At 43.1% G+C, this 22,976-nt stretch overlaps 1 protein-coding gene across 12 annotated transcripts in view; it reads right to left on the bottom strand.

Annotated features, from left to right (window-relative positions):
- The window catches only part of SLC15A2 (solute carrier family 15 member 2), a 61,703-nt gene that overhangs the window by 24,281 nt on the left and 14,446 nt on the right, over positions 1-22,976 (bottom strand). For all 12 annotated transcript variants that reach the window (XR_011152021.1, XR_011152018.1, XR_011152017.1 and 9 more), the window contains 12 exons: positions 20,653-20,740; positions 19,895-20,036; positions 17,946-18,038; positions 16,755-16,854; positions 11,664-11,754; positions 9,527-9,604; positions 6,836-6,918; positions 5,751-5,837; positions 5,381-5,470; positions 5,003-5,047; positions 2,732-2,764; positions 1,575-1,663 (listed from right to left, as the gene is read on the bottom strand). Coding sequence is in view for 7 of the 12 variants with exons in the window: in XM_069021064.1 (XP_068877165.1) it covers positions 1,575-1,663; positions 2,732-2,764; positions 5,003-5,047; positions 5,381-5,470; positions 5,751-5,837; positions 6,836-6,918; positions 9,527-9,604; positions 11,664-11,754; positions 16,755-16,854; positions 17,946-18,038; positions 19,895-20,036; positions 20,653-20,740 (1,019 nt within the window). In the remaining 5 variants the exon portion in view is untranslated. The remainder of the gene's footprint in view (positions 1-1,574; positions 1,664-2,731; positions 2,765-5,002; positions 5,048-5,380; positions 5,471-5,750; positions 5,838-6,835; positions 6,919-9,526; positions 9,605-11,663; positions 11,755-16,754; positions 16,855-17,945; positions 18,039-19,894; positions 20,037-20,652; positions 20,741-22,976) is intronic.

Genomic DNA, 22,976 nt, shown 5'->3' with positions numbered 1-22,976 from the left:
ATGACAGGCTGTTTAAACTGCCGATCTTTTAACTTAAAACTATTTTATTATTCTGTATGAGGCCAGGACTGAGGCCAATTAAAACTGATATGCTGTGAAAAGAAGTTCTTTCCTTGCAAGTTTCATATTATCTTTTTCCCAGCTCTTCTAGTGGGAATAGCTCATGACATTATGTTAATCCATGATGTTGGAAGGAGCGCTACAAATGATATATCTTCAAGTCCCTTTTGGGAAAGGCAGAAGATAAGTAACATGGAATGAGGAACAGAAAAATGTGCAGTTTGTGTCATCAATGTTTCTGACCATCTGGGGCATCATTCTGGGTTATTTCTCATGCCAATACATTTACATTTCTAGAAAATAAAGAGCTTGCTTCTAAACTCAAGGCAAAGCTAGTGCAGCTTTACCAGAGTTACATGAGAAAATCTGATACAAAGCAGAATAAAACATGTCCAGAACAGCAGGTTCAAACTGAGTATCGAGTTGTTGAGATCTGAAACAAATCTGGCTCTAGATTCAGTGATCTCCACTCTTTGCAATGGTCCTTAGTCCTGGCATTCAGTCCTGGTTGGTGCTTGAGTTTGTGCTGCTGGGAGAACTATGCTGTGAGCTGGTCATCAGGCAGGAAGTTTTTTGCCAAGTCGGGCACAGTCCAGACCATGGGCTCACAAAGAGGTATCAGGGAGAAGCACAGGCTCTGATGTGTAGCCTCCAAAAGGGGCACCATTGCAGGGCTGGACAATGTTTTTGATAGGTCTTTAGGTGCAAGTAATTCAACACGGTGGGAAAGGAGCAGCAGGGTGAAGGGGAAGGCCTCTGAGGCACCTGCCACCCCCATTTTATGCGGTTTCATCTGTCCAGCATTTTAGTTTGGATTAGGAACATGCTTTTTAAGGCAATCTCCCCACTCATCGCCCTTTCCCATGCTATGGTTCACATGGAGAAGTGGTGCTGGAGCATGGAAACTTGGCTCCTTTCAGCTGAAACTCCAGTGGCAAAGGCACTTCATGAGCACACATAATATACTGCCACTGCTGCAGGGCATCACTCTGCAGAGGCAGAATACAGACACTCTGAAGTTAATTCACACAAAATTCATAAAGTGGGTCTCATAAACAACCTGAGGTTTACTCCTATTATACTGCACTTCTTGCTAACATAGGCTAAGGATAAAATGCTTGACTCATATGGAAATCCCCTTATGCACTCACTGGTTCAGATCCTAGCCAGAATGGGACCATGAATTTGGTCCCAGAGGACCTCTTCAGGGAGGCAATCGTTTAGGCATGATATGGGAAACAAGGTGGAAAACATGTTGATCAAATTCAAAGTGAGACTATTCATATCTGCTTTTGGAAAAATCTGTACAGAGCAGAATCCAACATCACTGAGTTTTACCCTCTGGAATTTCCACGGTCTGTGGAAGAGGGTGATGCTGCCTCTTGGGACTGAAGTATACTCAAGTATTCGGAAAGGTGAATGGAAGTTTGTGTTTCTCTTCCTTAAAAACTATTCTGCACATTTACTGCAAAAGAAAAAGCACAAATGCATCTGCACTGTCCCCAAGTACTTACGTGAAATTCAATTTGCACATGTTTATCAGGGGGTAGAGCCCAAGGTCAAAAATTGGGATGAAGACAAGAATAAGAAGTGGATTTAAGAACTGCAATACAAAAGAATGTGAGTTCAGTGACTAGAAAGCAACTTTCAGTAATTAAACCCATAAAGCACTGTCCTCCAGAAATAATTCCATTACAGAAGGGACATGGACAAATACTTTAAACCTCCTTTTAAAATATAATCATAGTTTGCACTAAACAGCTTCTGCTATTTAGTTTTCACAGGCATGAATACATTTTGTTCATATCCTCCCTTCCAAGAGGTAAGCAAGCATCACTGGCCCAGTTTCCCTGGAGAGAGAACTGAAACATGATGTTTTTAAAGAGTACAAACCCCACTGACAATAGAGACAGGTGACCTTTGGTGCTGTGGTGGGACCTTGAAACAAATCAGCAACAATGGAAACATCTTGGGACTCCAGCAAAATCCCTGAGGAACAGGCACTATTCTGTGAGACTGGCAATTTCTCACACTTCAACAAAACTGAGTAATCCCCCAGGAACAAAATTTCTCCTGGAAGGGGCACAGCTTGTCTGCCAGCCAGCAGTGGCAGAGCAAGAAAATAGACAGTGATGAAGAACAAGCAGAGAGAAATGTTGTTTCAGTTCCAAAGGAAGATTTCAGGGAACAGAACAGCTTTGAATTTCTCCAGAGCTGTTCACCATAAGAATCGTAATCAACTGTGACAACATAGCACCATCTTGGAGCTTTCATGTTTTCATCTGCCCTGCAGAAAGGGAGGGACCAAACATATTTCAAGAACAATGTTCATCCCAGGACAGGGGCCTGTTAAAAGGAGATACAGGTTGTCTTCTCCACATGCCAGCACTACTTCAAGAACTGTTATGGTGGTATGTTTCCCCACACCTCCACACTATTCTTCAGGATTCAACTTTTGTATTAGGACATCCTCAGGGTCTTCTGAACCCCAAGCTTGCAAAACAGCAAGTGAACAATAAAACACAGGCCACACCACAGCAACCAGCAGGAGCACTGCTATTACCTTGAAAAGGAGCAGAGACTGGCCACTGGTCCCATAAGAAAAATAAAAATTAGGGAAAAAAAGAAAATAAGTTCTAAAGGTTATTTCCTACCCTGTAATATCTTTTACCTGCATTTGGTCAGGCTGAAGGACATATATTCCCTGAAACAAAAAGATATTCCAAGTGATTCATAAACATTATAACATATCAGTGCATATGGCAAATAAGTAATCGATCCCATAGAGGCCTTTGCAGCCAAGATGGTTTCCTGAAATGCTTTATGTTGGCTTTAGCAGCTGATACTGTGCTCTTGACACTTGTTGTCTAAGGACACGGTGTTTAATACAATCATTTTGCAGAAGGAAGCTGCACTCAATGCTTGATATTTGGCAGCTGTGACACAGCCCATGACAGGTACTGAGGCCCATCTTTCAGGCTGGCTTAGCCATGAACTAGATGAGTGGAGAAGAATGGGGGTGTTAGGGTGCAAGTTGGGAGGTGGGCTTAGAGCTTCTTCCCTCCCTGCTTCTATAATGTGAAAAGCCCCAATTCTGTAAGTGAGTGTTCCCAAGCTTCAGGACCCTGTGAGCTCTGTTGGCATTTCTCCCAAGTTCCCAAAAGGGTAACAAAAGACCATCCTTGAGCCAGTGGGCTGCACAAACACCTCTCTCCTCCCCCCATCTGTACCTAACAGGGTTTGGACAACTGTGACCTCTTGGTTTGAGCCAAGAGTCCTCAAGGCTGTCAGAGGTGCCTCACATTTGGCACAGCCCCCACAAACAGGCAAGGTCAACAGGAATGGATGGATGGAGGGATCCCAGACTCCAAGAACCATGGACCTGTCTCCAGGGAGGGACTGGTGTTTGTCTGAACTCCATGAAATGCTTTTCATTTAAAATTAAGATGGGGGGGGGGGGGGGGGGGGGGAAGGGCAGGGCTGCAAGGGTGCAGGAGGGAAGAAATTAGAAAGGAAATAATGTATTTCCAAGAAAGTGCTGTGGGGGGTTGTCTCCTGTCTGCCAGACTTGTCCTGAGCTGAGTCTAGACTGGCTGCCTGTCTCTGCCCACAGCTGCCTCCTGGGAGAGAGGAAACTGCTGGTCACAGCAAAGGGGTCAATTAAAAATACCAGGCAAATACCCCCTCCTGCTATTTTGTGCACATTACAGAAATGTGCCTTTAGGAAATGAGTCTGCAAATATTTCATCTGACACTAAATCATTCCCTGTTTGACTCCAGACTTCCTAGCTGAGCCCTTGTCTGCAGAACAGAAAGTCATAGAGTATTACAAACATGAATTCCAACAAGCCTAAGGGTGGGATCATTCCAACATTGCAGTTAATTCTCACCTTCTTGAGGTGGGACAGCTCATGAGGGGAGAGCAGAGGAGACTGAAACAAAAGCCAAGGAACTGTCCAAGTTGGTGTGACCAAAAAAAAGCCCTGAATCTTTCTCCACCTGGGAGAGTCCAGTAGCGACACTGGGTGATACTTAGCTCTCCTGCTAATGGATCACTAAGTGCATGTGAGTGAAACACCAGAAAACAAATGTTTTAGACATACATCACATAGACTGCATGGACTTTGTTCTGTCTTTCTGAGGTGGATAAATATTACCCAAGGTGTAGTCTTTTTCATGCCTCATTTGAACTAATTAAGCCTAATGAGTATCACATGTTGAGAGCCCAATTTTTAACAGGAGTGACATAGAAGGTCTCAAATTTGTGGCTTTAAGTCAATTTTAAACTGGAAAATTGACATTTACAATCCTAGATTTTGATATGAGCATCTGCAGACAAGATCTAGATGGCCTGTTAAAACATAAACCTCTGAAAACCAGCCCTGTGTGGAGACATCTCTGGGCAGATAGCTGATCTACATTTATCTGCTACTGCAGCCTGCACCATTTGCCATTCACACCTTTGAAGAACTCTATGGAAACTATCTAATTAATCCTTATCACATCTTTACCCTATACACAAGATTCCTGCTGGTTTTGAGAGGCTTCATGAATGTATCACCAAGTAATCCAGTGCAGAAATGTACAACTACAACAGCTCTAGTCACACCTTAAAAGAGCTGAGTGACTTGTCTGCCTTCTGTGGGGGCAGCAGGCTGAAAATCCTACCTCCTCTAGGTCACAGAGCCACTGGTTGCCAGTAGGTCAGCACCCCTGACCTTGCAGGCTGCTGATGGCTCCCCAGCCCTGACTTCTAGCTGAGATGAGCTGTGATGAACTGAACATGGCTGCATGAACAGAGCCTCTGGCTTCTAATCACCAAAAGTGAAACTCACCCAGATTCACCAAGCAGACGCTCTTAGTACTGCAAGACTCCGGTTAATAAGCAAGAGCAGGGATGTTACTACTAGTCTTACCAGCCCTGGTGACATTAAGTACTTACAAAATCAGCATTCATTTTTGTGGCTTGCAAAGTCCACCTGGATCCCTAAGGAGGAAACAGACAGCTGTGAAAGCCTTCAAGATGTTCTGTGGGGCTAGAAAGCATGGGGATAGAGAAGAGGACAGTGCTGGAGGTCTTATTTCCCATCTATTCCTTCCCTTCCCTGTAACACCTGTCAGTAGTCAGGGCACATTCTCCCCCCTCATTCTGCTGTGCCAGACATCTGGCAGGACTGGGAAGGGCTGGCCAGCAGTGATGGTGGAAGACCCTGGACACTTGGTAGGAGTGTGGCCTGCTGTGTCCCCAGGATGCTTTGGTGTTACCCCAGAAGGACAGAGGTGCAAACTGGCAGGCAGAGCTGTACACACTGTACTGTACCTGCTGATCAAACAGGGCCCAGAACATTGGCAGCGGTATGAAGAGGAAGAGAACACGAGTCACCATTTTAACCTCCCCAATCAGCTGTTTCTAAAAGGAAACAGGCAAAAAGGTAAAGTAGGGGGTAAAGCCAACAGGTGATTCAAGCCACAAAGCATAACTCCTATTTCTTTCTGCATGGCAGTTCCTTATTGCATTTACTTGAGACATTGGATATGTTTGCATTTCTACATTTCAGTGCAGCACCTAAACCGTCCATTATGGGTCAGAAGAGTACAGATGTGGGAAGGGACAGGAAAATGCATCTCTCCTGTCTATCTGCCCATCTCCCCCTTCCCACTCCAAATCTACCAGGTAGAGCATCACTTACCGAGTATTTTTCTGATGCCCAGTCCAGCCAGTGATCTCTCTTTGGAATCTCACGGGAGCGGTTTTTCAGCCGGTTTTTAATAGCAAACTGGAGAGCAAAACAGGCGGGTAACTCACTCATGCTGTACCTGCCCTTGTCACATTCCCAACTCAAGGCTACCTTCCCCATCCCCAAATGTAAGTAGTGCCAGAAAACTGAGGGGGGTGAGTTGCTGGATACCTCTAAAATCTCAGATTGGATGCTTTATGATGAATTGTCTGCAGGAAAGTTTCTATGATCCTGGTTGATTAAAGGTATGATGTGGGAATAAATCATAGAATCATTGGATCTTAGAATATCCTGAGTTGGAAGGGACCCACAAGGATCATTGAAGTCCAGTTCCTGGCTTGTTTCTGTTGTGTGCTCAAGTCACTGAACACACTGAGCCTCCCTTTCAAAAAAATGTGGCAGACCTCACTTAGAAATACTGTCTTTAAAATCTCGCCTGTTTCCCCAAGGTAAATTTGGCACTAGGATTGACCTAGATAAAAAGAAAACATCTGCTGTTAGCAACAGCTTCCTGAAATAGAAACATCATTATCCACCTAATAATAAAAGAGTATTTTTTCACATACTGTATTCAGCTCACACGTCATGAAAAACAATTTATAAGGCTCTAATGCAACTTCAGCAAGTGTCTCTTGCATTTACATGAACATTCTGAATGTCCATAATATGAATGTGTGCTATTAGTGTCTGCTGAACTGATAAAGTTCAGAAAAATTATTCAACTGAAAAAAATGGAGTAATATATCTGATACTCTGTGAGTTTCTGAATTTTCCTTTCAGTTCAGTCTCCACCAGCATCTGCCACTAGTGGTTCTACTGACATCAACTGAACAGTTCATGGAGCTAAGGGAAAACAATTGAAATGCTGAAAGAATAAACTAGGACCTAAATGGGTTTCTCATTCCTTACAGCTCATCAGCAAGACATTCAGAAGCAGCATAGAGAAGAAGTCCATAAGTCACCTCCCCTTTCCCTTTGCACCTTTTTGTCCTGCAACCTCAGAGTCATGCATGAAAAAGAGAATTGCACACACTTACACCGATGCATTTGCACACTTCCAGCAAGACGTTTCCTTGTGGTGGTGTTTTTCTGTACAGTCCACTTCCAGCAATGAACACAACTGAAAAAATATTATAATCCAAAAGGGAATTCACATGGCTGAAGCTCAATCCTGCACTGGCTTCTGGGAAGGATCCCCACCCCTGTATTCAACAGAAATGCTCTGTCCTCGGGGCTCACAGGATTGCACTTTAAATTAAATAAATATATAGGAGTCCTTTAATGCCTACAGATGGAAGAAAATGGAACATCCTACAAGAGGCAGTGTGATCCTTCGAAAGTCACCATTGTCTGATTATCTGCTCTGGCACAACAGGCACTTCCATATCTGATTCATGCTGGGAACCAAAACTTTGAAAATTCCCTCTGTCTATGCTTTTTGTAGACTAAACTTAAAATAAAATCGACATTGAACTGCTGCACCTGACATTGGAAATCAACCCTCACCCATTGGAAACATGTGAGGATTACTCCAGATACAACACAGGCTTTGTGCACTTGCATCTCACACACATTTCAATGGAACCTGCCACAAAGATCCCTGCCTCACAGATGTTAAATTACCTTCATTTATGGTTTCCACAAAGGGATATACAATTTAAGATACTGTTTTATCTTGGTTTTCTCAAAGCACAAAGAATATCAGAATGAGACTTCAAAATCCTGTCAGAGATGGAGTTATCTGATTGTGTATCATTTATCCTGCTCTCTGAGAGCCTTTGAGCACATCAGAATTCCAGAGATTAGTAGGGAGAAACACCTTAAAACTGAGCATGAAATCCACATAACAAACCAACCTGAACTTTTTAAACTAACCTAATTGTCTGGGTCAGTCTACAGACAGTGGAGAATAGCAGGAACCTCTGTCCTAACACAGGAGGCCTGGGACACTGCAAGAAACTCACCTTTGCTCTTTGCTGACCTTTAGCATCCAGGTTTGGCTCACAGAACTGTGAGAGACCTCTGAAGTCAGTTTAGATGAGCTGCACTTTGCATTTGTGCTAAGTCACCCAGAGTGGGTAGCTACAGTACCTAATTTTTAGTATCTCCTGTGAAGATGTCAGTGCCTCTAAAAAGGTGATCCATTAGGTTTGCTGAAATATCTCCTGGCAATGTCATTGACTTCTTTGATAGCTGAGGTTCCTGCATTAGGTTTGGCACTTGGAATTAAATGGTATCAACCTACCCCATCCTTCAGAAACTGTAGCAGCCCAGAAAATCTCACGCTAAATCTGCCTCTAAATCCATCCTTGCTTTCCATCAGCTCAGGGAGAGGGCCAGTCAGGGCCGAAAGGGTATTTTCTCCAATTCTGCATGCTGCTCACATAGTCAAATATATCACTTCCCAGAGCATTTCAGCATGTTACAAAAGAACAGAGAGTTGCTTTTCCGGGCAGGACGTGGAATCTGGCAGCAGGACACTAGCTAAAAACACATTTCCACCGATGCCCTCACTGAAACTGCAATATTTACACCTTTGTTTTCCCCTGGGCAACTACTGCTCTGCTAGAAACATTCATCACAGCATGGTGCACAGAGGAGCGAGCCTCTGTGGCCCTTAAATGATAGGAACAGGCCACAAGGGAAAATAGAACCTTCTCAGACCCGTGACCACACACTTTTTTGAAAATAATTGCTGCAACGTTAGCTGTGGCCTGATGACATTTCTTCAGTTTCCTGATTCTTCTCCCTGATGGAATTTCGAGTGGAGACAGCAACATCCACAGTCTCTGAGGAACAAATTTTCAAATCCCAGATGCTGCAGTGAAATCACACAACTGCCTAGTCTCTCAGCAAAGGTAACAAGCTGAATGAGAAGTCACCCCATGCTGTGTCAAAACCTCACAAATGCAGTGTAATAAGGGGACTGCTCTTCTCAGCAGCTTGCAGCTGTGAAACTAAAGCTAATGTGTCCTCTGTACTGGCTACCAAGGAGTAACAGTAAAAATGGGGAGATTGCTGAATGTTTTATAAAGGTTGAAGAAGAAATCTTGACAAGTACATTAATGGGGCTAAGATGCAAGCGTTAAGAAGCAAGGGGATTGTGGCTGTCTCCTGACACTTGGATAATAAGGATTTTTTTATTGCAACATAATAATAAGTTGTCACTGTAATTGTGGGAATTACTTCAGCCAAGCAAAGTGAGACAGCTCAGAACAAAGTAACATCTCATTTAGCTCCTTCTGCAGCACATAGATTCGGCAGCAGAAGTCTGAACCATTAAAGATGGCCCTGAGCTGCCAAAAGCCCGTGGAAAGGTTAGAAGTGGCATGTTAAGCTTCTCTTCTATAAGCTGGGGGTCTCTGAGGACTGCTCAGCTCACAGTTCAAAGGCCATGCCCGCTCATAGGCAAAGCTGCAAGCCATCAGGAGAATCATTTTGGTGCCTCCCTTTGCATTAGAGTAAAGCAATTATACTGCGAAACATCCATCAGACCACACCCTTAACAGTATCACAATAAAAGATAGCAGTAAAACCATGGTCTGCCCACCATTAATAAACTACTGATATTTATTGCTGTTCTGAACTGGGGAATATTTGGGTGACCTTGAACCCTTTCATTTGCCATGACAGTATCCATCCAGAATTACTGAATTTGTGCATTTTCTCATCTATCCATGGACTCAAAAATGGTAACTCCTATTACGAGCATCACTGTTTCCACTCACCAAGAGCCAACACCATCAGTGCTGCTGGGACACCAAAAGCCAGGGCATAGCAATCCTCTCCAAAACATTTCACATCCCCTGAAAAAGAAGTCAGAAATAAAAGCACCTCATTACAGCTAGACTTATGTTACTGGGGCTTTTGATTTGCTTCCCTAAATCAGTCACTTCCCCTGTTTTAAATCTTCTTTGCTGGTGCTTCACACTGTGAATTGAATCTCCTTGAAACAGTTGTCCTCCCTTGATGAAGACAATTTGGAAGCAGGGTTAGTGTCTGCCAGCAAAAGCAGCTGATAATGGGATATTGATGCAAATGGTAGAAGGGAAGGGGCAGACAAATAGATATAAAGAAGTACTAGGAATTGTAATTGGGAAAAAAAACTACAGCATTTAAAGTAACCTGAAGCCATTCTGTATTTGACTAGATCTAAATAACCAGTACTGTGTTTCCACATTCTTTGTGCCAGCTGGATCAGTCTTGAGTGAAAAACCTGAATCTGATTTCATAGCGACCTACAGTGGACAAAGAGGAATCCAATGCCTGCACTGTGTTAAGTGGGAGCCCAGGATAAGCCTTAGAACTCCAGTCCCCTTCCTCCCTAACACCAATATCACTAGGGGCAGCCTGCTCCAAATGTCAGGTCTTGCAGCAACCCGAGAGGAAGCCAGGTGTGTTACAGGACGGGTTGGATCAATCTGAGCTGTGGCTCACTGAAACCCTAGGCCTCTTGGAGCAGGTCAGTTCTTGTACCATGCTCCAGCTGCAAACAGCAAGCCAGCAGTGGGTCAGTGTTTGAATGCCAGGGGCTAGATATTACTGCATTCTCACACGGAGTAATGGTTAAAGTAAGCCAGCAGAGTTAACAGGAGACCAATCCACGAAGCCCTCAGATGCTCCTGTTTGTTGTAGCCAGGTAGTCACAGACAGCTGCACAGCTGTGTGCATGCACAGCATTTATTTACTTATTGTCAGCAAATTAGCTGAAATCCAACAAAGCTGAGAGCAACATTATGGGCACACTGAACTTTTAATATGCTAAATGAGTTGGACTTCTCTACCTAAAAGTATATATTTCATATTTGTACCAAATGTCTACAAACTGCATTTCATGCTCTTCCAAGAAAAGCCTTGACACTTAGCAAAAATGTTACTCTTTCCCCATCCTCTCCAATTCCATGTTGCAACAAGTTTATATTGGTGCATGTTTTGATGTTTGAAGGGACTTGATTTTCATCTGCCCATTAAGCAAAAGCCCTTCCCAACTGAATGCTGACCTGGAGACACCAGAGAGAGAATGAATAAAAGATATAGCATTTGTCTTTGTCCCTATGCATGGTGTAAACATGAGACAAGAGCCTGTTAAAATGACACTCCAAACAAACAGAGCTTTCTGGAAGCCATGGAATGGAATGAAAAATATGGCAACTAAATGTGAAGACTACCTTGTCCATGTCCCCGTCACCTATGGCCTGCTGCTCTGCCTCTGTGCCTGTATTTAGAGTGTGCCAATCCCTTTGGCTTCGAAGCGCTGCAATACAATGAAGTAAGTGCAGCAAGGCTCGGGGACTAAAAAGGGTTTTGCAAGTAGGCTAGAATATAAAGTAGGTCTTAAATGGGGCATAGGCCTGTGCTTTGTCTTCAAGGCTAGTTGCTCAGGGCAGCAATCTTGCAAGCAGACCCATGCAGACAAGCCTGAGTGCCAGGATAGAGCCCTCTAAAAGTCAGCAGCACCCCATGGGAGGGAGAAGGTAGGACTTTGAAACCAGCCCTGCTCAGTTTTTCAGTCCTGACACTGCATAGGACAGCAGAGATCACTTCCCATCCATAGTTTACCTGAAGGCAAGTCCTTCACTGGCAATGGAGATTAGATGACCATAGGTCCTTCCACCTTTCATATTTTAATTCTGCTGTTCAGGCTAGCTTTGAAATACAACCAGGAATAAATTTCGGTGACTTGTCAGCCTATATTATAAATCTGTTATGCTGCTACAGCAGGATTAACAAGGTGCAAATGCAATACACGGACCACTCCACAGATAATATAATTTCTGCCATTCTGTTGTCCTAAGAGTCTAACTATGCACAGCAGAGTAGTTAGAGGGCAGCTAATTTATTGTTTTATTCTAAATCCACACTGACCTCTTAATACAGGAGTTACAAACGTGGAGATCAAACTTCCAGCATTAATGGATAAATAGAAGATGGAAAAAAATTTGCTTCTCTCCGAGGCCTGAAACAAGAGAAGACAATATCAATGTCATGGCTAAGGCACAGCATTGGGCTTGCAAATTGAACACTATCAATTCTCTTGTTAGGAAGGCTGGGTAAATATTGACACAAAGTGCATAAAATGTTAAGCAAACAAGCTTGTGTTCAGGTGATGGTAAATGCTCACACAAATCATCTCACGTTACTCGAGAAGTGCTTTGGGGCTTTTTGGCATTTCAGAGGAAAAGCCACTGCTTTGAAAGTGTTGTGAGACTGGAAGGAGGGGAGAGCATTTACTTATTCAGAACAAGTAGCATGATTCACATCCTTTGTCACCTAATTCAATCCAATTTGGCACGGTTTGACAAGCTCATAATTTCTTCCTGTGTCTGAGCCCTTTTTTTTTTTCCCCTCCTCTCCTGTGTAGAAATAGAAAAAGAAACCAGTATATTTTAAGGAACTGGTAATCACAGCACAGATTAAAGAGTGCCAGCAATTGAAAAGTATCCATCAAAGAAGAGACCACCAAGGTGAGGCCAGTCGACCTCAAACTAATAGGGAAAATTAAATCTAGGGGAGCAAATTCAAGAGCCTGATGGAAGGATGAACTCTAAGAGAAAGAGTTCTGAATTTAAGGTGTGACATATTATAGTTTATAGAGTCAAAGGATGCCTGTTGATCTTCTTTCTTCCTGCATAATTCATAATTTGGAAGGAATCAAGAATGTGATGCAGAGTTCGGTCCTTTTTGCAGGAGTAATGTGTGCATGCAGTCTCTCCTTGCTTGTGGGAGGGACATACATGCACAGCCATGGGTGTGCTGTATAGAGTGTTAACCTCTTCCCTGTGCCTGCGTGGGCCAGCAGAGAGGAGAAACAAAAGCAGGCTACCTGACCTACCCCATGCTCACATGTATCACCAGCTCTGGGACACCTGAGTTGATAAAGGTAGTGGGGAAAACTGCTTCAGACAGGGCATGGTGCCTGGCAGAGAGCTTCTTAGGGTACCTTGAGCCACATCTCTATGACCTGAGCATCATTTGAATGCAAAGCTTTAACTTAGCTGAGTTAGGAAACTCCTCAGGGACTGTTGTTCTGTCTCCTTTCCTTCTAATGTGTCCTGCTTCCGTCTGCTACCTGAGACAACAGTATTCACAAAGCTAGAAAACTGGAGACAACGTGAAGAATTGCAGGCAGCTGAAAGAGGACAGCTTTAAAGTAATGAATCCTGAGATCCAAAAACGTAACAAAATCTCCTGTAACTGATGGTGCAGCCAATAGGAAATATTGCTACTTCATATAGCAAGAAGCCTCTTACCAGAGGGCATTACTGCAGGGAAAGGGGGAGGTGGGAGAACATGGGAGGGCTTCTCTTTATGTCCCCTTGTAAAGTGGGTGGTGAGAAGGTGAGGGTGAGAGACCCATCACCTCCCACTGCCACCCATCAAGGAGTCTGGGGGTCTGCTTACTTGGATTAAGGGCTTTCTGCCTTGACCCAGCATACACCCATCAACTTGAGTTCTTGGCTTTTCCACAATTTTATTTCCTAGAGTGTTCAAGACTAACCCACACATTCCTCATAAATTATTTATCCTGGACTAAAGGATTTGAAGGCCTTATAAAAATCACCTCCATGGCATGTTCTCATGGTTAATAGAAAACAGCAGTGGGGTCTCACTATCTGCTATATTCCACTCCTTGCTGGTGGCTTTGATAACCCAGAACTTTCTGCTGATAAACTAGTAAAATTTTATTTTCTTTTTCATTCTACCTTTGTGACTAGTTACTTGTCATCATAAAATAAACTAGAGAAATGAGCAGCCTCAGCAATCTTCCCCATTCCTAGATGGCCCTCCCATGGCTTGTTGAGGGTGGTGCAGTAGAGCCCTCACAGTCCTGCCCTCTTATAGCCAAATCCTCATGGCATGTCTCTAACCCTTCGTAGCTGAGCAACTCAGAATTTCTGAGAGCTGTGATAAACGCAAGCATGCAGCTCTTTACATGATAAAGTCTAGAATAACAATTGCCAAAAAGAATGGGGTGGTAGGAGAAGAGGATAGTTATGCATAAAGAATTTGGAGCATCTTACTTCACTGATTTTCAGATTTTAGTGATGGAAAGAAAAATAGCTTTTAATAGCTTTAGAGAAAAGCTGAAATAACTACAAAAACAATGACCCAGCAGCTTGCAAATTATACTGATTGGAATAAAGAATTTCCTCCCTATTGTCCTAATCTTTAGAGCAGACATACTTTAACAACATGATTTGGATTAGCTAATTTGAGAAAAGGTACTGTACATGATAATCCTGATCGCCTTGGCAACCAGAAAATAAAGAAACAAAGAGAAAGCTATTTAGCACCTTAAACACCATCCAGCACTGTTTAAAAGCGGCTTTGGTCCCTAATTAATATGTGCAGCAGCTTCACATTCATATGACATATCGTAAATATAATTTTGTTCAGGCATTTTTAACTTGGATTCCTAATCTCATAGAAAAATGCATTTGGAAATCTCCTGCAGATAAATCAATTTTCCCTATTTGACCTCCTGCCAAATCAGTCCCCATCACAGTCTGTAGTAGTACTGTTCTCAAAGTGGCAGGTCCAAGACTATTATGCTCCTGAAGTACTTAAAAGAGGATCAGATTGATGTTGTGCATTTACCTCAAAACATAAACTTGTCTTTAGGAATAGCAGGGGCAATTTAGTTATTTATACACAGAGCTACCTCAGTCCTAGTTTTCAGATTAAACAACTAAGCCTGTGTGCTTAAGGGCTCGGCTGAAGTTTATTGGTGTCCTGAAAATTAAGGGGGAATCAAATGCTTCATTTCATAGGGAATTTTCAAAACTTATTTCATCCTACCTGGAGTGTAAGAAAATAAAACATAAGTCCCCTCAAACACCACTCCAGAGGGAAGAAATATTCTGGTTGGTCCCAAACCTTTCATTCCTTATAAAATCAAAACTTCTCATTCCAATTCTGATGACTTAAACTTCCTATCACATAGCATAAAACATTTGTTTCTTCTGAAAGGCCAAGTCATTTCAAAATGGTAAAAGAGAAAACTCTCTATTTTGAAAAGAATGAATAGAGCAGAACACATTGTTCTTATCAGAATGCTTTTTACAGTTTTCTTTCTCTAAATTAGTTTTTCTTGAAGGTAACACACAGGTGAATGTTTGAGCCTTTGTATTTGATAAATTTGTTGGAGAGATGTAGTCTGAATGCTGGAGAATGGGTACAGGCCCATACACAACCACAGGCAGTTCAGGTTTTCTCTCTGTAACTCAGCTGTGGTTGTAAATTTGGGATAATAATATGTATGTGCCTGAGAAGGGTGCTGAGATTCATTAGCTGAAGTCTATAAAATGCTCTGAAGATAAGTGTTACATATTATCATACTGTAATTAGGTGGTAATTGAAAGATGCTGGATAAACACTATTAATCATTAATATTCATAGAAGTAGCACTTGTGTAAATGCTGCTGTTGGACCTCTCAGAATCCTTTTGGGACAACTATTGGTGCAGCAAGCCAGGATGCCCATGCACTGGGACGCATGCAGCTATCCCAAAGCACGTGTGCTGTGCTGCCAGCCTGCTTTTGGTCAGATTTATGCCAACTGGGGAGGCTGGTGAACACCAGAGCATTGCTGATCTCCCTTCTGCAGCATCCCCTAAAGCACCAGATCCAACTGACGTGCCTGCAGGAGGATCTGCTTTGGACAACTAACCATGGAACATCCCACATTTTTTACTTCGTAGTAATCATAAGCTTCACCACTTCAGCATCACTCAGTTGTGGGGAAAGCACAACTCTTCCCAAAATTTTAAATTTAGTCTGTATTATTTCATTACATGGTGACTACACTCTGGGGCATTGCAAAAGACAAGAGAAAACTGCCCTACCGGGCTCCGTGTCCAAGGCCAAGGGGCCAACTCTTACCCATCTTTACCAGTGCTTTTCCTGACACACTATTAGTCTAATGTCCTTCTTTAATGCCTTCATTGATGGGAATTTCCATCTCCCAAAGGTCCTAGAATTTTCCAGTATTTCTCTAGATCTATTTCTGGAAAAATTTTTCATACTGTCAATCCTAAATAATCCTCCTTCCGTTTAAGCTTACTCATCACAGACCCCAACACTTATTTTCCTTTTTGTAGCAGTGACCTTCTACATATTTGAGGACTTATGCAATGCACAGAACTTGCTGATTTGAATACTTGACATTAAGAAAATGGAAATTTTTATTTGTGTGTTAGGTCAACGTAAATCTATTTAACTTGAAGTCAATTTAAAAATTTAGCATTTTGCCTGAGGATTAGCACTTCCTGACCTGCTTTGCTTCTTTAAGCACTACCTTATCCCTGCTTGAGCCCCTGTGCTGAATAATGGGAGTTTGAGATTAGTGCAGATGAGGGGCTAAGCACTCATGACAGAGAATGAGGACACAAAGCACCTGGACTACAATTCACAGGATACACAACACAGAGCTGAACAGAAACATTTTCTTAATTCTTCAGAACCTTCCATTTTGGCACTACCTTCAAAAGACCAGAATTTCCTACAGTCCTTTCTGAACAACATCTGAGACACAGACTATGACTGATTTGAGGCAAAAATCCCACAGAATCATAGGGTGGTGATACAATCTTTTCTTTCATTTGCTGTATTCCATTGCAGTGCATTACAATCACCCCTGTTAAGCTGGTTCATGATATATACAGTTCTGTGATATGCATGACAGGATTTTTCAACTACTCTGATGTCCAATTAACATTTAGATGATTTGATGCAATTATGACCTATCCTTTCCAGTATCAATCCTGTTCTGCTGTCATTTTGCCTTCCTGAAGCATCAAGATTCTCTCAAGTCTTATGCAAACCATTCTACCTTATGTCTTACTACGTCTTTTGCAGCAAGCTGGCCCTTATTCTAGCACAACAGGATTTTGATCACATAAACATCCCCACGAAGTAAGCAGACACTGCATATTTTAGGAAAGAAAAGAAGTCTTACATGTTCCTCTTCAAACTGGTCCCCACCAAATGCAGAGACACAGGGCTTGATACCTCCCGTTCCAAGGGCGATCAGAAACAGACCAACCATAGACAGGACCCTTCATGCAAGAACAAAAATATCACCATTGCAAAGCCTTCCAGTGCTAACGAGAGTACTTTAGTGTCACCCAACCATGATTCCTCTGATAATGCTGTCTTTTGCACACAGGTAGTCATGGTGAGCCAGCTAAACAAACAAGTTAAATATCCTAATAATTTGAAAAACAAATTAATTATCCTAATTCCTGCACTCCATACCAGTCAATTAACGAAACTGGTTTTGCCAGTTTCTTGTTGTTCTGAGGTCCAATAGACATATAGGAGATCAAAGAGCTGTGGAATTATTTTTCATTCATATGACAACTAAAGATTTCAGAGATCAATTGAGAAAAAGAAAAAAAAGAAAAAGGGGAGTACTTTTTGCAGCTTTCTAGCCTGGGCAAGAGCAGACAAACTGTTCAAATTAGGCTCATTCTTGTGTGCTTTCTACTTCCCATTGGTTTTCAAAATACCATTGTTGGCCTGACAGATTATGTCTCTAGGGAACAAGAGTGTCAGGATTGGCCAGGTCTGGGACAAAAGAAAACTGTTCTGTAAACAACATATGCTCCTGCCTGCATGTGCATATTTTTGAGTCATGACCACACAGACAAAACCAGCTTGGCGGTTTCAGAGACACTACTCTGACAAGCCTATCAGTTCAGAATCTAGAGGGTTGTATCCTGTGGAAGAGACAGACCCTTCCCCTGTCATCAGAAAACGTATTTCAGTTTTGTGTTCCCATGCACATGGGGGAACCTTGCTGAGCTGGGCAGCTGTGCTGATGAAATGAGGGAGGAAGGAGCCTGGTACAGGCAGTTGGATGGAGGAGACCAAACCAGTAGCATGGTATAGCAGAGAGGGGTGATCCCCAGTGCCTGTGTCAAAGGGGTTGGAGTCCATGTGGTGATTTCCAACTCCATCTGGCATGGTCACACACCAGACCCACCCTTCTGCTCTAACTCAGACATTCCTAACCCTTCCCTGATGACAGAAATCCATGCACAGCACCCAAAATGCTGGCCTTATGGAGGTGAAACAAATTATAGACTTGGGTAAGCCAACTACCATCACAACCTGTTACAGCACTGTGGCTTCAAGGGCTACTTACACATGAACTGCCTGGTTGCCCAGGGATGGAATGGCACCGACTGATTTTATCAGATGGCCAACAACATACACAATGGAGAGGTAGATGATCGTCCTGTGAGAAAAGCAAACAGCAGTGACTGAAGGTGCCGGCTGATGAACAATCCAAAACCAGAGTGTGCCCATGCTCCCTGATATGGCAGCTCTACTTGGCAGACACACAAGGAACTGGTTTGTTCGACCACTGGTAGAGCAGGCAGCTACAATTCCTTTGTGTCAACACTGAGTGCACTAGAAGGAATAGATATGCAAACGGGTTCAGATTAAGGAGGGATAGCCCCCGCTTTATTTGTAGATGTTACTGAGCAGAATAAATAAAAAACGTTCCTGTCTTGTCACGCATGGAAGACTGCAAAGGGAAGAGCACTGTTCAGGTCCAACTCAGTTTCCAGATTACTAATAACTGGCATTTTGTAGGATGTGCATAAATGAATCCCTTGACTGGAAGGGATCTCTAGAGACTGCTGCCCACATTCAACCCACCTAACCAACAAATGTAAACTAGGAGTGTGGTTTCCTCATCGTAAGTCTGTTTTGGGTCCCAAGTACCTCTGAAAGACTGACTTCATCTATCTGCCTCCCATGTGTTGCTGAGGCAGAAGAAGAAATCTGAGTAGGATGATCAGACTTGAGTGTATTCTATTCCTTCATCACCTTCAGGACTAAGAGAAATCTATGTATTCATGTGCTGAAGACACATACAGAGGGAATCAAAGGACTTGTTAAGACCGAGACACTAGAAGTCCTATGAGCTTTGAGCATGAACGTGGTCCCTGATGCATTCAAACCCTGGTTGCAACAGATAATTTAGAGCCACATCAGAGCATTCCTAAAAGCCCCTCTAATCTGTTATCTGTCCCTGGTACTGGTCGAGGCCCAGCTACTACAGCAAAAGCCACCTCCCATTAAATTATAGGGATTACTCCAAGTCTCTTGCCTAACACACCAGAGTCTATATAAGGATTTACCTTCTCACAAAGTCATGCTGCAAGATAGACATCCTCAAATACCAATGAACATTGCTAGGCGACCTTAAATAATGAAGTTAATAAACTCCCACTGTTATTTTTTTCATTCAAAGGGACAAGAAAATTACTAAAACTGAGCACAGAGAAAAAAGGACACTGATAGCTCCTTAAGAACTTTTTTCTGGAAAGGCATATGGCAGTTGTTTATTTCCTGTTGAGACTCTTCTGCCAGATAGGCTTAGTCCTAGAGAGAAGGGTTCAGCTGCACTTTATCACCCTGATGGCCAAGACTCCTCAGACAATGAAAAAACAGTGCCAAGCAAAGAAAGTCCTATATCCAGCTGGTCATCACCACTCTGGGGCAGATGCTGGCTCCACAACTTATCATCAGAAGGGAGACTGCCTAAGGACTCTTACTCAGGAAGAGTCTACCTAGTTATGTGCTGATGGAGATGATTTGAGAGAACTCAGGTTTCTCGGGCATAAAAGTGGGTGTGCTGACACATTCCTTATGCTGTGAGAAGTGTAAGTAAGTACACTATAGTTAGTGACATTTCATCTGAATCTCTGAGATCTACATGATGACATTGCTTCCTCACTATCTCTGAATCCTTCTCAGAAGCAGACCTTGGCAAACTGAGGGTTAGTTGCCCTACACCTCAGCTTCCTGAAGACAGGTAGGGAAGGACAGTAGGGGAAAAGTGTGTTTGTGGCATTTAATTTGTCCCAACTTTGTTGCCTATTGGCCCTTGGGTGTTAGAGGAGCACAGAACAGCATGGGCAAACAGATCAGCTCTGTTAACAGAGAGGAGCTGACCTTCACAAGTGTGTCTTTGCTGCACTCTGAGCTAGCTCAAAACCGGGGGCACACACAGCACTGCCCTTGCACCGGCTGCACGGTGTCAATGCATGCTGACTGAATTAGAGAGATGTCTTCACTTACTTGTATTTCCCCAGCCATGAGTCTGCCATGATGGCTCCGATGACAGGTGTGAAATAACACAACGCGGAAAAGGCATGGTACACAGCAGTGGAGAGATTTTCATCCCAGTGGAAGAAGCTTAAGAAATACAGTGTCAGGACAGCTAAAAGAAAACAAAAAAAAAAATCATATCAGATAATTACTGTGTATCTCTGCAGGTAAGCAGGATCATGGTGGCAAGAAAACTACTGATTCGCCTAGCAACTGAGCAGTGCTGTGGAAAGATTTGTGCTTCCAGACCTGTTCCTCATAATCTCTAACACAGGAGAAGCTAAAATGAGATATATGAGTATCCAACATTCTTTGCTCATAAACATTTATGTTAGCTGAGAAATGTATTTTCTAGCTTATCTTAACCTAACCTGTAGTTCTGTTTACGCACATTTTCTCTTTGCAGATTAGGTGCCTGTAAGATTCAATTCCCAAACACACTGATTGCACATCAACTCTGAAAGACATCACATAGTAGAAAACCAGCTTTGATATAGAGAATTATAGAATAATTTAGACTGGAAGGTACATTTGGAGCCCTCTAGTCCCAACTTCTCATTGCAGATATAGCAACAGTGTTAGGGTACACTGTTCATACACACATTCCAAAATACCAATTAACTTTGAAAGACAGTTGATACTACACACAGCACAGCTCAGAAACACCAATCCAGCTTGTATAAACACCTCAGGATGGGAAAGTCAGTCCCCAGACACAGGCCACATACCTCGCATGCCATAGTAGGAGAAGCGCTCGCAGAACTCGTTCACCACAATGAAGGCAATGCTCAGGGGGTAGTTGGAGCCACAGAGTTTCTGTGGGAGATAAACAAGAACATATCAACTGTCAAAGCCTTCACCCCAGCAACATATTCCCACAGTGTCTGGGTGGTGGAGAGGAGTCCAGTCCAAAAACCAAGTGCCCACTGCTGCTTGACTGGCCTTTGAGCTGGACACAAAGGAGAGGGTGGCCCTCACAATACTCTTGCTCTGATTAAGGCTCTCCAGTGAATCAGCCTGGCTGACATGGGCCCAGTAAGGACTGCCATGGGGATTCACGGGCTGCCAGCAGCCCAACATGGAGTTCCAGGAACTCCAATGGAAGGGTGCCAGCAACTCTTCACTGCAATGCAGAAAAGTCACTGGGACCAAAAAAACACCTTTGGATGCCTTTTCTTCTGCACTTCATATAAAGCTACCACCCTGCCCCAAAACTGCTCCCTCTTCTTGTACCAGACCTTGCCTCAGAAACTGGGAGACCTCAGAGATCTGCTGTCTACGTCAGTGTGTGAAGCTGCTCCTTCTCAAACTCTGCACCTCACTTGTGCTGAGCTTTGCCACCACTCACTGAAGCAGAGCATGGGCTCTCTGTCTGGCACTCCCTCAGGCATGGCATCCATTTCATATTCCAAGACTGCTGGCATAGCTATGGATAATTCAATTTATTAATCAGAACTTTAAAAAAACCCAGCGATGGGACTGTCAAATCTGAGTGTGGCGACTCTTTTGCTGAGCCTGACTTTACTCCAGCCAACATCAGCACTTCCCAAGTGAAATACAAGGCATTAAACAGATGAGTCTTGGCATGACCTTGTGTGGGCCTCTGTCCCCCTTGTTACCCCACAGTGGTCTGAGCTAAGCAGCTTTCAGCTTCCAGCTGCTTAGTAGCTCCACTGCCTCGCAACAGGAAAGCAGGTTTTCACAGCACTGCCAATTAGTGGGAGAGAGGGGCTGGCCATGGATTCGGTGAGGGATTTGGGGGCAGTGTGATATTAACAGCTGCAACTATATTTATAGTTTTAAACAGTGATTGTATGGGCCAGTGAAGTGAGATGAACTCTTCACACGCATTTCTGTGCCTCAGGTTGGAAATAATGAATTCCTGTATTTCTTCCCAGAGTCCCAAATGCAAATACAGTACCAAACCAGATGTGTTTATTCAGGTTTATTTCACCACCAAGAGACCTAGGCTTATTTGGATTCCCAAAGCAATGGCATCAAGTTTAGAAGAGTCTAGCTTAATGACGCTGACTTCTTCAACATTATCAAAGAGCAACAAAACAGACTGATTGTAAAAAATCAAAACTCCACAACTCCTACCTCCCCCCTACTTTCCATTACTTAACCCTCTAAAACCAAATATTTTTATTCATTGTCATACATAATATATATGTATACATTTTTCTCACTATTTATAGACTGCCTTTCTATAAGAAATCATTGATCTTTTTGCTTTACTAGAGTAAATACATAATTATCCATTTCATCTGTAATTTACTCTGAAACCATTGTGCTCAGCAATATGGCTTGTAAGAAAGTGTGGGCTCCCTTGGAAACTGCACTGGGGCCTCCTGCTTTTAGACTAGCCTAAAAATGGTGGCATATATAAGCTGTAAATGCACAAACACACAACCATATGCACACATAGAATATTTTTCTCCTACAAGTTTTTCATAATAAAAGAAGAAAATCCATAAGAGGCAGATTATGTTTCGTATGGGTGCTGGGAGGCATTTTCTGAAATTGGAAGTAAAATTGTACAACAGGGATTTTTTTCTTCCTCTTTTTCCCAGACCTCACTATAAGTACTCATGGCATTTAATAACAATTGCTGGAAATGCAGAGAGTGACTGTTCAAACCCAGGAGGACAGGTGGCAGGATCGCTGCTGCCTGAACTCACTCCTCCACACCCAGTGCACAACTCCCAGTGGATTTACTGCACTGGTTTAAGGTGCAGTGACTCATTTCAGCCACTCCTGCTCTGGAATGGGCACCTCCTACAGATGAGAAGGGGCAAGGAGGGAAAGAAGAGCAGGAGGCAGTGACTTCCCAGCTAAACCTTCCCAAGTACCTGAGCCAGGATCCTGAGTAAATGCTTACAAATGTAGAGCAATGACTTACAAGCAGGGGTACTTCCATCTGGCTTGTATGTCATGAGATGGCATCAGCACATGCAGAAACTCTCATGTATTCTCTCCACTGTATCACTGACCTGCCTATGGCCTGCCTGGACATCCAAAAGTGGGAAGCTTTCATCCATGCGGAGAGCCA

The sequence above is a fragment of the Aphelocoma coerulescens genome, chromosome 7 (genome assembly GCF_041296385.1).
Source record: "Aphelocoma coerulescens isolate FSJ_1873_10779 chromosome 7, UR_Acoe_1.0, whole genome shotgun sequence".
Lineage (NCBI taxonomy): Eukaryota > Metazoa > Chordata > Aves > Passeriformes > Corvidae > Aphelocoma > Aphelocoma coerulescens.
The sequence above is the reverse complement of the archived record's forward strand: the minus strand, read 5'-3'. Positions and strand labels throughout refer to the sequence as shown.